At 48.4% G+C, this 13908-nt stretch overlaps 4 protein-coding genes across 4 annotated transcripts; 1 reads left to right on the top strand and 3 right to left on the bottom strand.

Moving 5' to 3' along the window:
- Positions 1-2762: 2762 nt before the first annotated feature.
- Positions 2763-3988, bottom strand: ASPBRDRAFT_191406 (uncharacterized protein; the record flags this gene model as incomplete). The annotated part of the gene is made up of 7 exons (XM_067620365.1): positions 2763-2790; positions 2844-2892; positions 2949-2995; positions 3050-3087; positions 3142-3172; positions 3238-3320; positions 3866-3988. 7 exons carry the CDS (start codon positions 3986-3988, stop codon positions 2763-2765), a joined length of 399 nt encoding a protein of 132 aa, XP_067485403.1.
- Positions 3989-4624: 636 nt separating this feature from the next.
- On the bottom strand, positions 4625-6149 carry ASPBRDRAFT_50934 (uncharacterized protein; the record flags this gene model as incomplete). Its single annotated transcript, XM_067626638.1, has 4 exons — positions 4625-5091; positions 5150-5351; positions 5407-5445; positions 5505-6149. 4 exons carry the CDS (start codon positions 6147-6149, stop codon positions 4625-4627), a joined length of 1353 nt encoding a protein of 450 aa, XP_067485404.1.
- Positions 6150-7698: 1549 nt separating this feature from the next.
- ASPBRDRAFT_111846 (uncharacterized protein) lies at positions 7699-10977 on the bottom strand (the record flags this gene model as incomplete). Its single annotated transcript, XM_067616598.1, has 3 exons — positions 7699-8652; positions 8711-10663; positions 10717-10977. 3 exons carry the CDS (start codon positions 10975-10977, stop codon positions 7699-7701), a joined length of 3168 nt encoding a protein of 1055 aa, XP_067485405.1.
- A 1299-nt stretch (positions 10978-12276) lies between these two features.
- On the top strand, positions 12277-13465 carry ASPBRDRAFT_50936 (uncharacterized protein; the record flags this gene model as incomplete). Its single annotated transcript, XM_067626639.1, has 2 exons — positions 12277-12336; positions 12389-13465. The coding sequence occupies 2 exons, from the start codon at positions 12277-12279 to the stop codon at positions 13463-13465; spliced, it is 1137 nt and encodes a 378-aa protein (XP_067485406.1).
- Positions 13466-13908: the final 443 nt, after the last annotated feature.

The following is a 13908-nucleotide window of genomic DNA, read 5'->3' on the forward strand; positions in this document are numbered from 1 at the left end:
AGCAGGTTGGGGGATATCTTTGTATCAGAGATTGCCACCGCTCACTCTATTGAGCTTATATCGCGCCATGCGGAATAGGACGAGCTGGCCACATCAGCTTCATAGTTGCTCGTTCCATGGGCGGAATTTCATCACTGCCTCGGCAAGCTTGTTACCCGTCCAATCCTCCTGCTGGTCGCATGCCAGACCTCCTTTTCCGCTCCGATTAGCAGCTACCTTGCAGCGGTAGAGTTTTGTCCAATACTTCACGTCTATTGCTTGAAACTCAAAAATCAACTCCCAGAAGCGAATTGTTTCTCGAAGGGTTAGAGTTTGGTTGAACCCAACAATCAGAAAGAACCTTGCAACCAAGAACCGCCACTGCGCAGATGGTTGCCTTGCCCGTATTGGGTCACAAAATTCCCAGACGACATATAATCTGGCTGATACTGTAGATAACCTCTACCAATGAATCAATAGAAGCCGGTCATTGGGCATCGTCAAGTCGGAAGGTGTCCGAGATGTGTTGCAGCCTCTCTTGCTAACACTCCGGTGTCACTGTCGACATTTAAAAGCCGGATTTCAAGGGAAAAGTGGCTTTGGTTGCCAGCCTCCAGCTCGGTTCCATGCGCAAGGAGAGTGCGCCTTAGCGAGAGCTCTTCCCCCTCCTTTCCTTAGTAACAGTTAATGACAATTATCATATCTACCTCGGTAATGGTCATTATTTGGGAATCACTGGACATCGTATTTAGCATCTTAAACACGATCATAGATAACTGTACCTCATTTGCCGCACTTTCGGGATCGGGCCTGTCACCTGGAGGACAAATCTGGCATGGATCACCCTTTATAATAGCTCTCAATTTGCTTAGGTTTGAGCGGTTTCGAAATATGTGGTAGGCCTAGCCGAGGGTACTCGAGTTGCACTATAGTGCTCTGGCATTTGGGAAAAGTCGCCAACATGGGTAAGACTACACATATCGTATCTACGGCCGCGCGAGTCGGGAACTGAAAGTGGCTAAACAACCAAGACAGAGGCTGGTGACTCACTGAAACTGACAAGTCAGTTGCCACACTCGCTTATCTCTTATATCAATTGTGTGTTTAGCTGCAGTATCGACTAGTCATATATATGCGGCCTTGTGTTGCATCATAATTCCCGCGAGCCTGAAGGGCTTGATGGCAGTGCAGGGCCGTATTGTTGCTTTAAACAGTCAAGCACCTGGTAAGCTATTGCACCTGACACATCATATGGACCGTTTGAGTCGAAAATCGAATTGTCGTGCGGTTCCGCTGCCCTGAATCTGATGTGCACCAGATGCGTGCTATTTGACAGCCCGAAACCGCTCTCAGTGCACCATGCCTCATGACGCCAAGTGGGATCGAGGACCTAACGAGCTACCCACTCTTACTCGTAGTGTTTCTCTGAGGTCTTATGGACATAAGTAGTCGTTGTCGTCGAACAAAATACCGGGCCTTGCAGATCCACTTCTTGTATCTCCAGTTGCGTTTATCTTGCTTCAGAGCCATAAGAGATGAGGATGGCGCTTGGTGACATCTGATTCGCAACTCTGGCGATAGCGCCCTATTACTTTCCACCCTCCCCCCTCTCCCCTTCCCCCCCTGGTCGCTGGGGCTGTGATGCACGAAGATGTGGAGTTTGACTGCCCAATCCATCGCGACCTGATCCGTCTTATAGCTATCTTTAATTAAAGACAGATAGCTAGGTCGCACTCCGACCATTTTTTGTCCCTGAGTGACCTTCAGTCTTGTCGAAGCTTGTCACTCAACGGCTTTAGGGCTTTGGTAAACACCGCACGCATGTGCACCTTCGTCAGTAGTAATAAACCCTGTGGAGCCCAGATAGGGCAAATAGTCCCTAGTAGCGTTGACATAGCTTTGTTGAGCGTTTTATAAACGGTTCCACAATCGAGAAAGATTTTCCGGAATGGGAAAATGACCTGCCAATGGTCTTTGTTCTCTAAGCAGATGCATGAGTGTTCATCGAGTGTCGAATGTGACGCAGAATTTCACAGCCATTTGTAATTTCCGCTTAGTTGCATAGAACTCAGGTACGTTGTGCGATGGAGTGGCGCTCGCAAGCTTGCGGATAGTCGCCGTCCTGTGGGTGCCGAATAGTTGCTGGTGATGTCGACGCCGTCTCAAGTCTGATTTCCTGAAGGGGCGAAGAAAAACAGAAGAAGTGGGCGAAAGTCTCACCCCAGAAGAAAGATTTTGCCGTTTTAGTGTCTCGATCGATCTCCATCTCTCTAGTCACTTTCGATATCGCCCAGCTTCCGTATGTCGTATCGTTCAACTATTTATTCCATATACTTGGCGTGCTCCAAAGCCGACTCTTCTCACGTATGATCCACAAATGGTCGTATTCAGACTGCTGTGGCGGCAGACAAAATCCGTCTGCGATCTTTGGCTGAGGCATGGCAAACTTTGACGGAAGAGGCGGAGATATGGAGGGGAGACGGAGGACGACGAGGTGGGTTCATTCTGTAGTAGCCAATGGTTAGGTGCCATGCATGGCTTGAAAGTATAGCATGTGGAAAGTAACCTACCAGTCGGTGGAGAAAATAAAAGACCGGAACCTCGAAGAGAGCCAGCCTGCGAACATTAGCAAGGTCAGTCAATTCTTGATAGCAGACCAAGATACTAACACAGAAAGAGACGAGTTTAAAACGGACCCTCGAAGAGAGCCAGCCTGCAAATGTTCGCAAGGCCACTCAGATCTTGATATAGCAGACCTAGATACTCAGACGAGAAAGAGGAGTTTAAACCGGACCCTCGAAGAGAGCCGGCCTGCGAATATTAGCACAATGTCGATTAGTTCTTATTGGGAAAGACTGGAATACCCACACAAGCACACGAAAGGGACAAAACCGACTCTGGAAGAGAGCCAGCCTGTGAACATCAGCAAAATGTCAATAGTTCTCATTGGAAAATACTTGACTACTTACGCAAGCACACGAAAAACAACACGACCCGATTCTCGGAGAGAGCGGGACTGAGAATATCAGCAAGTCACTCAATCATTGATACGAGGGAACTGGACACTTACACAGAACAGAACACGTCCAGCCTCTCGAAGAGAGTCGGCTGGGGTCCATGTCAGTCAGGTCCTGGGTATTTCTGAAAGACCGAAGCCCTTACCACAGGGGTTAGTAGACCGTCGGAGATCCGGCTAGTATATACTGTTAGCCAAATGAGCTCCCTAGAGACTTGGAAGGACCTGCCTATGTCGCGTACCTCCACCACCGAAGTAACCGACCGACGCTCAGGAAGAGCAAGACTGGTTCGCGAGCAGTCATACTCTGGGAGGAGGGGTGAACCTATAAACCAAGTTAGCCGGCTTCTTAGTAGGGCACAGCAGAAGGGGGCATCAGGGGGAATGGAATCAGAGCCGAAGACGGGTTGATGAACAAAGTATGGAGAAGGAAGAGGCGAAGTGAGGCAGGGAAGAAGAAGGCGTAAGCGAGAGAGTATGTCTGGTTTGCTATGCCGTTGCCCTTTTCGGCAAGAGGCAGCACCTGTGCTCTCCTCAAATACAAGGCAGGCATTCACTTGTCTGAATTGGGGAGAAGTATCGTATTGTGACCAGGGTAACATACACCCATATTGTCATGTGCCTGAACGGCAGATACTATAGCGGTGGTGCGGGAGAGTCATCAGGTTATCGAATAGCATTGACTCACTGCAATATCAACAACCGTCCACTTCGGAAAAGGCATATAGTACTCAAATCTAGTAAGTAGCGTGCAGATCTTGCCGTGATTGTTTATGTGCTCGTTGCTGCTAAGCTTATCTTGACCAGTAGGTATCGATTCAAGAAAGTCTGCGGCGCTTCCTTCTCTCGCTATCTCCAAGTGCTCCTCACCTTCTTATACACTATCAGCCGAACAGCCTTCTCGACCGACTCCCTCGCAAACATGGCCTCCTGCCACCGCATGAAGTGAGGAAACTCCTCGTCGCACCATGCTCGCTCGCATTCATATGGCATGATGAACCTAATCTCCAAGTTTCAAACGACGAACGCCAGGTCTGCGTACGTACACTTATTACCCACGAGCCACTCGCGCTCTTTTGGGACGGAATCTAGCACGCCTGCTATACGCTTAACGCTCGTCCCAATAGCGGATCTCTGCGCCGTGGGCAGCCGTTCGTCGATCTTCCCGTTGAAACGACGGAACCTGTTCCAATAACCGATCCCGTGTGAGCCATTTGGGGCAATATGTGGACCGAAAGGTAAGATGGATCTGAAATTAGTGTTTGGGAATGAAGCTGATGAGTAGCGATGGCCCGATCTCTATTACTGATGCCTAAAGGGCACAATTAGTGCGGTAGTGTCTGGCAGGGGCTGGAAATTCAATTCAAATATATACAGAGAAACCCTGCATGCGTATCCTCATATCCTAATTAGGTGATTTTGGGACAAGAAGCCGCTTGTTGTGAGGACCGGCCGGGTCATCATGGCGTTAGTATCTTACGTGCACCTAGCTTGGTATAGATTGACTAGAAGCTGAGGCTACTGGGTTAGGTACTCATGTATAATCATTAGATAGCAATATATCTGAGCCAAATTGCTAGTACCCGAGTGACCCAGATCATTCCCTATTGAACGAGTATTCATATCCCCTTAAGTACTCCCAGCCACGGCACTAATGGGCGTCACACCAGGGAAGAACGAAGCCGGGATAGTAGGAATAGGAATAGACTCCGACGTGCCAAACGCGGTGGTCAAATCATCAGTCATAGTCGGCGCCTCGTATCCCGTCGGAGCAGAGTTCACATAAGTAGTGGTCGTATAGGGTGTCGAGGTGCTAGTAGCAGAGTCAAGGCAGTAGCCGGATCCGTAGGCATTCTTGCAGACATATTCATCATAGCCGCCTTCCTCAACCCACAGGTCAATCTGGACGAGGGTAATCTCGGTGCAAGGGGTGTCTTCAGGGCAGATGACGCGGATAGGGGGCCGGGTTTCGCCGTCAACTGCGGTTCCCGTCCAGTTCTGAAATGTGATATTGTGGTAGTAGATGCCGTCGCCGTCGATGGCGTCCATGCTACTCCAGTAACTGTCCAGGTCGAGGGAGTAGGCGTTTCCGTGGCCTTATGGAGAAGATCAGTTTTGTCTGTTGTTGGGAAGGTCTGGGGCGGGCTTATGTACCGATGAAGTTCTCAAACACTATGTTGGATACATCGCCTGAGCCACCGTTGCTCTTGATCATCATCATCTGGTTCGAGTCCCATGTGTAGACGTTGCGGTAGACGATGTTGCTGACGTTGGCGCCGGAACCAAGCGATCCGATGGCGCAGCCGCCACTGGAGTTGCAGTAGATGTTCTCGATTAGGAAGTTGTGGGAGTTGGTCTATTGGAGTCGATATTAGTACATTAGCAGTTGCGAGGTGTTGCAATTTACTTACCTTGGTTGTGACACATTCATCCTTGTTGGTGACCATAATCTGCCAGAGCGTTAGATTATTTGGAAATCAAATGAAGTTTCAGGGGCAGCGGCACTCACATCGTGAATCCACATGTTGTCACCGTACACATCAATACCATCCAGACCACCGTGATCAGCACCACGGATAGCCATATTATACACTTCTCCATTGTAACCGCCGTCAATGACAAAATGAAACATAGGCGAGTCGACCAGCACCAGGTCATGAACAGACCAATCTGACACATCAGAGATATGCAGCATCCGGGGACCAGTATAAGTATCATCTCGGTGGTAAAGGTAGCCGCTACCCTGGATAGCACCCGTTGCGTTTGAACTAAAGAGCTCGAAGTCACTACCACCGCTTATCTCGAACATGTACGACTGGGAGGAAGGCGAGGAGTCCCGGTAGAGCACGCCATCGAGCTGAATAGCCCACGCAGAGCCATTCTCCAGGGAAACCCAGTTCTTCAGGAGATAGTCACCCTCGGGGACGTAGATGAGACCACCACTACCGCAATCGGCGAAGGCATCGATAATGGGCTGTCCCACGTCCGTAGTGTTGTCCGAGCTGGCTCCGTAGTCGAGGACATTGCATGTCTTCTTGGCAGCCTTGTCTGAGACAGAAGTCAAGGGTCCAACAGATCCTGTGAGCTGGGCATGGACCGAATTGGTGATTGAGAGCAAAGAAGTTGCCACGAGGAAGGAGGTCGACCAGGTCATAGTGCCGGTTGTTGTCTCGCGTTGAAAAAACGATGCTCAGTGTGATACCTCTCACTCTCTCACTACCAGAAAACAGCACCCATAGATTTTTATACTCTTTGCTTCGGCCGGGGAAGCCAAACTTTCTCCGAAGATCGACAGGAACTATATCTGCAAGCTCCCCTCTCTAGAGCTGGAAACCCTGAGAAATGTAGCACACATTCGGCAAAGCTTCCATAGATTCCACCAACGGGAGTCTGAACCTGAACGACATTATCTAATAGCCGTTGTAATGTCCACGGGAATCGCGCAATGGCATGACTCGCCAGAGAATGAGCTGACGCAAGTCAACGCTTGTCCGGCCCCTTTCTCCACACGGTTCGATATTAACCGCGCGCCGATCTTTCCAGACGTTGCTTAACTCGGCCTGCCATGACCCGAACTGCACGGGCCAAGGGAAGAAGACACCGGTGTTATTGTGGCTTGCATACTCGAGATGAGGGGTGCTTGCAGGTTCATCGGGGTTTTTCTGCTGTAGTCAAATGATGCGTATAGTTGTCGAGGTCGACATGGGGATTCGGGAAATATTGCGGTGGTCCGAGAGGAGACCAACAGGAGCTTAGGCGAGCATCTCCACTATAGATTGGATTGGACCCTGCTTGGCTGTTAGACGAGGAACGGCCCACCCGCCGTTGGTTTCATGAACACCTAGTTAGTCCCTCGGAAATCCCCTGTTCATGCCACATCTTGGGCGGTAGACCGTCACACAAAAGTGGTAGTGCTATCCTGTTGGTCCATTACTATGCTTTATATAGAAGCCGTGAGGGGGCCTCGCACATCCCTACCTAATCAGACTGTGGCTTGAGGCACCGGCTTGTGTTCGGCAGTTTGGCAGTTTGAGTGGAGTTCAAGTGGCCATCACTATTCACTTGAGCTCTTGATCTTGAAGCGACGGTGTCCTGGCCTTAATTTCGGTTCTATTGACCTAAGATTGGGGCAACCTTTGTAGCGTCGCTTCTTCAGACGGAGACTCTAACTGGATGAATATCACACTCCCCGACCAATTTCCTATAATCAGCAGGTTCTCCGTAGTCACGATCATGTCTTCCGGTTGGTACTCAGGAGGGAGCCACAACACCCTATCCCCCTTCCATTGGACCCAACCTTCGCTCAATTCCAGCTGACTCTGAGGTACAACTGAAGGGATAGTTCCTGTAACTTCATTGGCGATGATGCGATATAGGTTTCTCTTTGTAACCACATGGGTGCCATCGTCGGAGAACGAAATATCCTCGGAGTGCGGAAAATAAGGTGCCTCAGGGTTTTCAGGAAGCTCGTAGACCAATGTACCTGAACGCATGCTCCAGACATTCATCGAGCGTAAATGCTTGCCAACTAAAAACTTGTCATCTTTTGAGAATGCCAAAGAAGGATAGGAGAATGCCGGCCACGCATCCTCGGCCAGGAGCGTCCAATGCAGTATGCCTGATGTCGTTTCCCATAATTCCACGGTATTCTCGGAGCTGATACAGGCCAATAGTTCATTATTTTGGGAGAATGAAATAATGAACTATTGGCCTGTATCACTCCACAATCTCATATTGCCATCTGCAGAGGCCGAGGCAATGTATTCACCATTTGGTGAGTATGCAACCGAGAGGACAGGCTGCGTATGTCCCTCAAAGATATGTTGGAGTACCCCGGAATCAATATTAAACAATTTGACGGTGTGATCCATGCACCCTGACACCAGAAATTGGCTGTCAGGAGAGAATGCCACCGAGGTAAGCGCAGAGCCATCGGTACTCAGAATATGTTGCACCCAATCTGACTCTGTATTGTAGGCTGTTATAGGGCCATAATCATCTTGTATGACCAGATACCGCCCATTGGGTGAGAACGCAATTGGAGCATATCCTTGCAACTCTAAGAGCAGACTAAGCGACTCAGTATCTCTGATTTGCACGCGCTCTGCAAGTGCAACTGCTAAGATTGTCCCGTCAGGTGAGAATGCCACCGATTTTGCTCTAACATCAAGAGTGTGTCGTAGTAACGCTAATCCAGACGAGATAGTCCATACTCGAACAACGTCCTTTTCGCATGTTGCCAATAAACTCGCATTAGGCGAAAAGGCTACAAAAATGATGGAGCCGGCCTGCGGTGCCAGCACCTGTTGGGGCTGTAGTGACCCCGAGGCCAAGGTCCACAGGCTGGGTTTGTTTTTGTTAGAAGTTGTTGCAATCAACACACCGTCAGGCGATACGGCAAGTGCGGGCATACTCTGCCAAGATTCGGTTTCTATGGTCTGCAAAATTGGTCCCCAGTCTGATTCCGGAACTGATAGCCGGGAAATACAACCAATCCGTTCCTCACTAAAGGTGCTCTTAATGATAGATTTGCGTGGGGCATAACTCAGGGCTGAGGCATAGAGCTGCAGCGGTGCTTGCTCAGCGATGTGTAGATTTTTAACGATGAAGCGCTTGGCATCCCGCAGGAAGCAAGCTATACTGGACTCGGGTTGGCCCTTAATAAACAAGAATGAGTTGTTGGTTTCATCAGTGCAGGTGCACTTATCACTTTACCTCTAATCGGGACTGCAGCATATCGACGTTCCCTATAGTTTCAGGCATATAGCCAAGAATACTCATTGCCTCCAACCAATGAAGGAGATGTCGTTTGAGAAATTTGTGAATCCTATCCTCGCTGGACAGAGTTACACCACCACGTTGGAGATGGTGTACCCAATATCGGCAGGCATACTGGAGCTCGGCTGGAATCCTTTCTCGGAGATTAGTGTAGTCAATTTCCTGCCTCATGAAGCCATAGCTGTCGAGGCCGTAGATGTTTTTTCGAAGACCGCCTCCTGGCCTCTCCATCACCCGGATGCAGTTGAATGCAATCTTTCTATTGACCCCAGCTTTATCTACCCAGAATTGGTTCTTGTGTCTCATGTCTGGATCAAGAAAGAAGTCCTGAAATGATCTATGAAAGACCCTCACTGGCTGATTAGGATCCGCAGGAACAGAAAGCACAGAGGCCAGGGACTGAACTCGCGTTTGCACGGAAGGCTGAGAGAGTTGGATCAGCTCGGAGAGTGGTGTTATTGCGAGCGGATCTTGAAGGATGGCGATTGCACCTACCACATCCTGGGTCTCCCGAATTATCTGTTCCTTTTCCTTATCCATTAGACCTTCAACTAGTTTGTCCAAAACAGGCAAGTAAACTCGCGCCAACTTAGACTGCTCGTCTTGGTGATCCAGAATATTGTTTAGACTCTCGATTGGGTTCCATCGATAGTCTAATAAGAGCTTGCATATGGTGGAAGCCGAGATGAATAGAGGTACAGACAGTTCGATGAGCTTTTGGATATTATCCTCCCCCGGCCAGCTTTTGTCAAGTTTCCTTCTGTTCCTAACATTCTCTAGTGCGCATTCGAAGAAAAGAGCCATATCATGCTCGACAACAGACCCGCTTATTTCGTGCAAGATCGCATATTGATGTTCATCCGAGACATCTTCGAAGGCGAGATGAATAGGAACTTCAGGACGACTGGTTAGGAAGAATCTAATCTTCACAGATGAATCCAGATTCTTTAAACGTGGTAAAAGCATGAGTAAGTTTTGAATGTTCTCTGTATCGCTGCATTCATCCAAAGCATCAATGATAATGACCATTGAGAAGCTTTGACCACTACTTGTCTTGACATATGTCAGGGGATGTGAAAGAAGTTTATCAAATTGGATAGGTATCGCTGCTTTAGCAGATCCGACGGCGTCCCGAAGTCCTGCTTTTAGCTGTGGGAGTACACGGACCATCTGACTGAGTAGCGTTGGAAGCAGTTTTGCTGAGCTTGAGCGATCATTCTCATCCCTTCGGAAGAAGAAGCTGCCTGCCAGAATTCCCCTTTCGCACATCATCCTTGCCACTGTGCGTGATATGGTTGACTTTCCGGTACCCGCCATTCCATTTAGCCAAAACAATGGTTTGCCATGCGTATCGTCGGCCCAATCGGCAATAGTTTGTAGCAAGTCTACTCTCGTACCTTCCAGGCACTCAGGCTCTGGCTTTGAGGCATAGGAATCAAAGGATGCATTGGCAGAAACAGGTAGCTTTGAAAGATCCAAATCAATTCGGATCTCCTGAAGCTCCGCGAGCACTTCATCTACTCGTGCGAGAATAGTGTCCGCTTTGCTGTTATAGTTGAGGTCCCTTTCTATGTCGACCCACTCCTTCAGCTTGACCCATTTCTCTTCGATGGATGTTTGGATGCCTTTGAGAGAGATGTTTCCCAATTCACTGACTGTTTTCAGTATCTTCTTGCTGGTCCCGGATCGATAAACTCTAATCACCTCAGCCGAATATCGCAGAATTTCTAAATATGTCTGAACCAGGGCATCTTTCATAGGTGCTTTCGTCTCGATGCTTGCATGCTGATATAACCGTGCTTCGATCAAGCTGGCGCGAGATATGGTGTCTGATAGGAACCCTGAGGATTGGAGCCATACGTCCTGCTGCTCGCGGTAGTTCTGTGTGATCTTTGCAATCCATTAGATTGTGACTTCAAACTCGCGATAGTGCCTTCACTTACCGTAAGCCCAAGTGATATCACAGCCCAAGCACTTGATGCATGCCCGGTAGGGTCACAGGCCACAAGGGCTGAAATATTGCTCTGAAGCGCCAACGCGGCGTTCAGGATTGTGCGTGATCCTTTCTTAATGTGGGTGTCATTCTTCAGTTTCCGAATTTCACACTGTGTTTTTACTGTCTCGATCACTTTGTCCAAAGCATCCTCCAGGCCAGAAGAGGTTGGCTTATCGCTATCGGTCGCATCGGTGGAGGATTTGCTCATCAGGACGAGCTGATCTTTGCGTTCTAATTGACTGAAAGCCTCTTCTCACAAGCCTGGAATATTTGACTTAGCTGAATTCTCTTCTCCTTGAATTCCTTGATGTCTCATCAAGGTGGCTGCTGAGGATGTAGCCGATAATGTTGTGCCTGACTCGTCATCATCCACGGCTGTGTGGAAATAATCCTTGATACGCCCTTTCACTCGGCGGTACACCCCAAGATGATGATCGGGCTTGTGGCTGCTCATGATACACGTCGATCTGCGAGAACATATCCAAGGGTTGTAGCAGCGCAGTGTATCACAGAGGAGCCATGTTCTGAGCGAGGTTGATTAGTCGACGCTCTTCAGCCACAATGAGGGGTCGGAGCGGAGGATTTTGACTAAGAATCCTTGCATCGGGTACCAATAGGCATCTTCACATCGATAACGAAAAAAAAAAAAAAGCAACTATGCAAAGTGGAAGACCATTGACACGGATTTAAACCAGCTTCATAGGATCTGATTCTGGGAAGACACAAGTCCCACCGGCTTCCTTATGTGGCAAAACAGACAGTAATGCTTTGAGGACGCCCTTAGAGGCTATCCAGCGGTATATGTAGGATGCATATTGCCCAGATCAGTATACATCCACATTATAAGGCGCTTTCGGGCGTCTGTTTGCTAGAGGCGCTGGTGAATTCTGTTGTGTGGCTGCAGCGCCTTTCTAAGCAGATATGTTCCTTATGGCACTTGAGGTATCATATGTCTTCGCTTTGAACCTTATCTTTATAGTAGTAGCCCCTGAGTGTCACATCCCGAACATAGTACGCTTCAAGATCCGACTATACCCTTGACGCAAACGAGTGGACCACTTGGCCATCTGGCGAAAGTAGAATCCTCAAGCCCAGTGTCTGACGAACATCACTCATAGGCTTACTCGCCTATTACCACTACAATTCGAGCCCAGTGAGGTGATCAGCCATTCTAGTGAGCTCCGTCGGACATACTAAGGAAGATTCTTGGGAGACAAAGACAGCTCGTGACCGCACACAGCGATTTCCCTCGTCATGCCTTGATCACCCATTTGTCCCCAGCCGAGAAAAGAGGTTTATCCGTAAATTGCGTCAAATCTGTTTTCGGGGATTGTATAGACTTTATGTCATAGAAGACAGCGGCTCACGATAGTGTCATCGCCCGCTGTCGAGCTTCCCAGCAGAATTTGCAGACCGCCGTCTACTTATTCCCACATCATCACCAACCATCGAACAGATATCCAAAACAGACGTTCGAACAGCTCCTGTGCAATCTTGTGTTTTCATCATGGCCGGGAAACAGGAGGCGCGCGGAATTTCATCGCTTCCCCAGGAACTGTACGATGAGGTACTTTTCTCACCTCTATCTTGCCACCGTGACTTGCTAATTATGTATTCAGATTACTTTTTTCTTTGCCAACGGTAGTCTGGAGTCTGGGGCCCGAAATACACGGTTGATGTGCCTGCGTTTAGCCAGTCTGCCGTTCAATCGAAGCGCCACTCGAGTCCTCTTTAGTGCAGTGGAATTGGATATAACTCGTCTGTGTAGGAAGGCCCAACTTTCTTCGAGCAGCATAATGTCCGTCTTTACGAGCGACCTTTGTCATTTCATCCGTTACCTCACAATCCATCCCTGCGAAAATCTTCGACAAGGGCTCTCTAACACTGTGGAACAACCTTATAACAACCTTCTTCAGTGCCTTAGAAAACTCCCTTCGTTACAGTACTTTGCAATCGCCCATGTCAGTGATGATGTACATGCGCAGGTAGATTCCATCCTTCAGGCCCTTCAACATGCGCACCCATACCTTCCCAGATTAAAAGGGCTCAAAATCAGCTCACCAGGACTCTATGACAACCAGGAGTCAGAGTCAACGCCCCGCCTCTGGAGGCTCGAGGGCGTTTTACGCACATACCTGCCTCAACTTCAACACATTGAAATTGAGTTCCTCTGTTGGGAAGGGGAACGTAATAAAGGTCATTTTCTAGACCCGAATTTCCTTCTTCTTTTTCGTCTTGGCAGGGGCCTACAGTCTATTCGTCTAGCCGGTTGTGCCAGGGCCACCAGTTGTTATTATGAGCATGAAAAGCAAAAACCGATACATTGGTTGCATCCAAACGCGCCAATCGAGCGCATAGAATTGTTTGAAATGACAGTGACGCCTCAAGTGCTTGCGGGGATACTCAGATGTAAGAATACATTGGTGAGCCTGCTGATTTACAATGTGTATCTCTCCAGGGGAAAATGGGGCGATTTTTTCCAAAAGCTCCATGAATTTCCGTCGTTGTCACATCTGGCTTTGGGGTCTTGGTATTGTAAACGTGGACACCGCAGTGATAGGGACAAGGATTCTGCACGGTCGGCTCACAATATGGCAGAGCAGAGGAAAAAAGCCTTGCCCCGGGAAAAAGTGAGGAAGATAATTGCAGAGCCACTTGCGCAAATTACTAGCAGGCATGATGTTTACTTATACTAGGATGCACCTCCGATATGCTACTTGCTCTACCATTTCTATATAAATGTTATTGTTCTGAAACGCTCAGATCATCAGAGTCTTCTTCTAATAACTCGACTGAGGCCATGTAGACAAATAGACAACTATTGCGAGGCTAGTTATAGAGGCGTTTCGCCGCTTGAACCACGAATATACGGAGCCTATGCAGAACTCTTCGTGACATAAGAGAGACAATATATTCTCTCACGTCTCTGTCAAAAATCCATTCTACCTTCGAGTGATATGCTTCTTATATTTGCTTTATGTTCTTTGCTTCTCTTTTTCTTCAATTCTGGAAAAGATATAAATAGCTATATTGAGCAATAACAAGACTAAATATATTGAAATTGGATAAGTATAGTAGACAGATATTGACACTAGGGATAGTTGAGATAAATCATCACTTCTTTTCTAATTGTCAACTT

The sequence above is a fragment of the Aspergillus brasiliensis genome (genome assembly GCF_001889945.1).
Source record: "Aspergillus brasiliensis CBS 101740 unplaced genomic scaffold ASPBRscaffold_1, whole genome shotgun sequence".
Lineage (NCBI taxonomy): Eukaryota > Fungi > Ascomycota > Eurotiomycetes > Eurotiales > Aspergillaceae > Aspergillus > Aspergillus brasiliensis.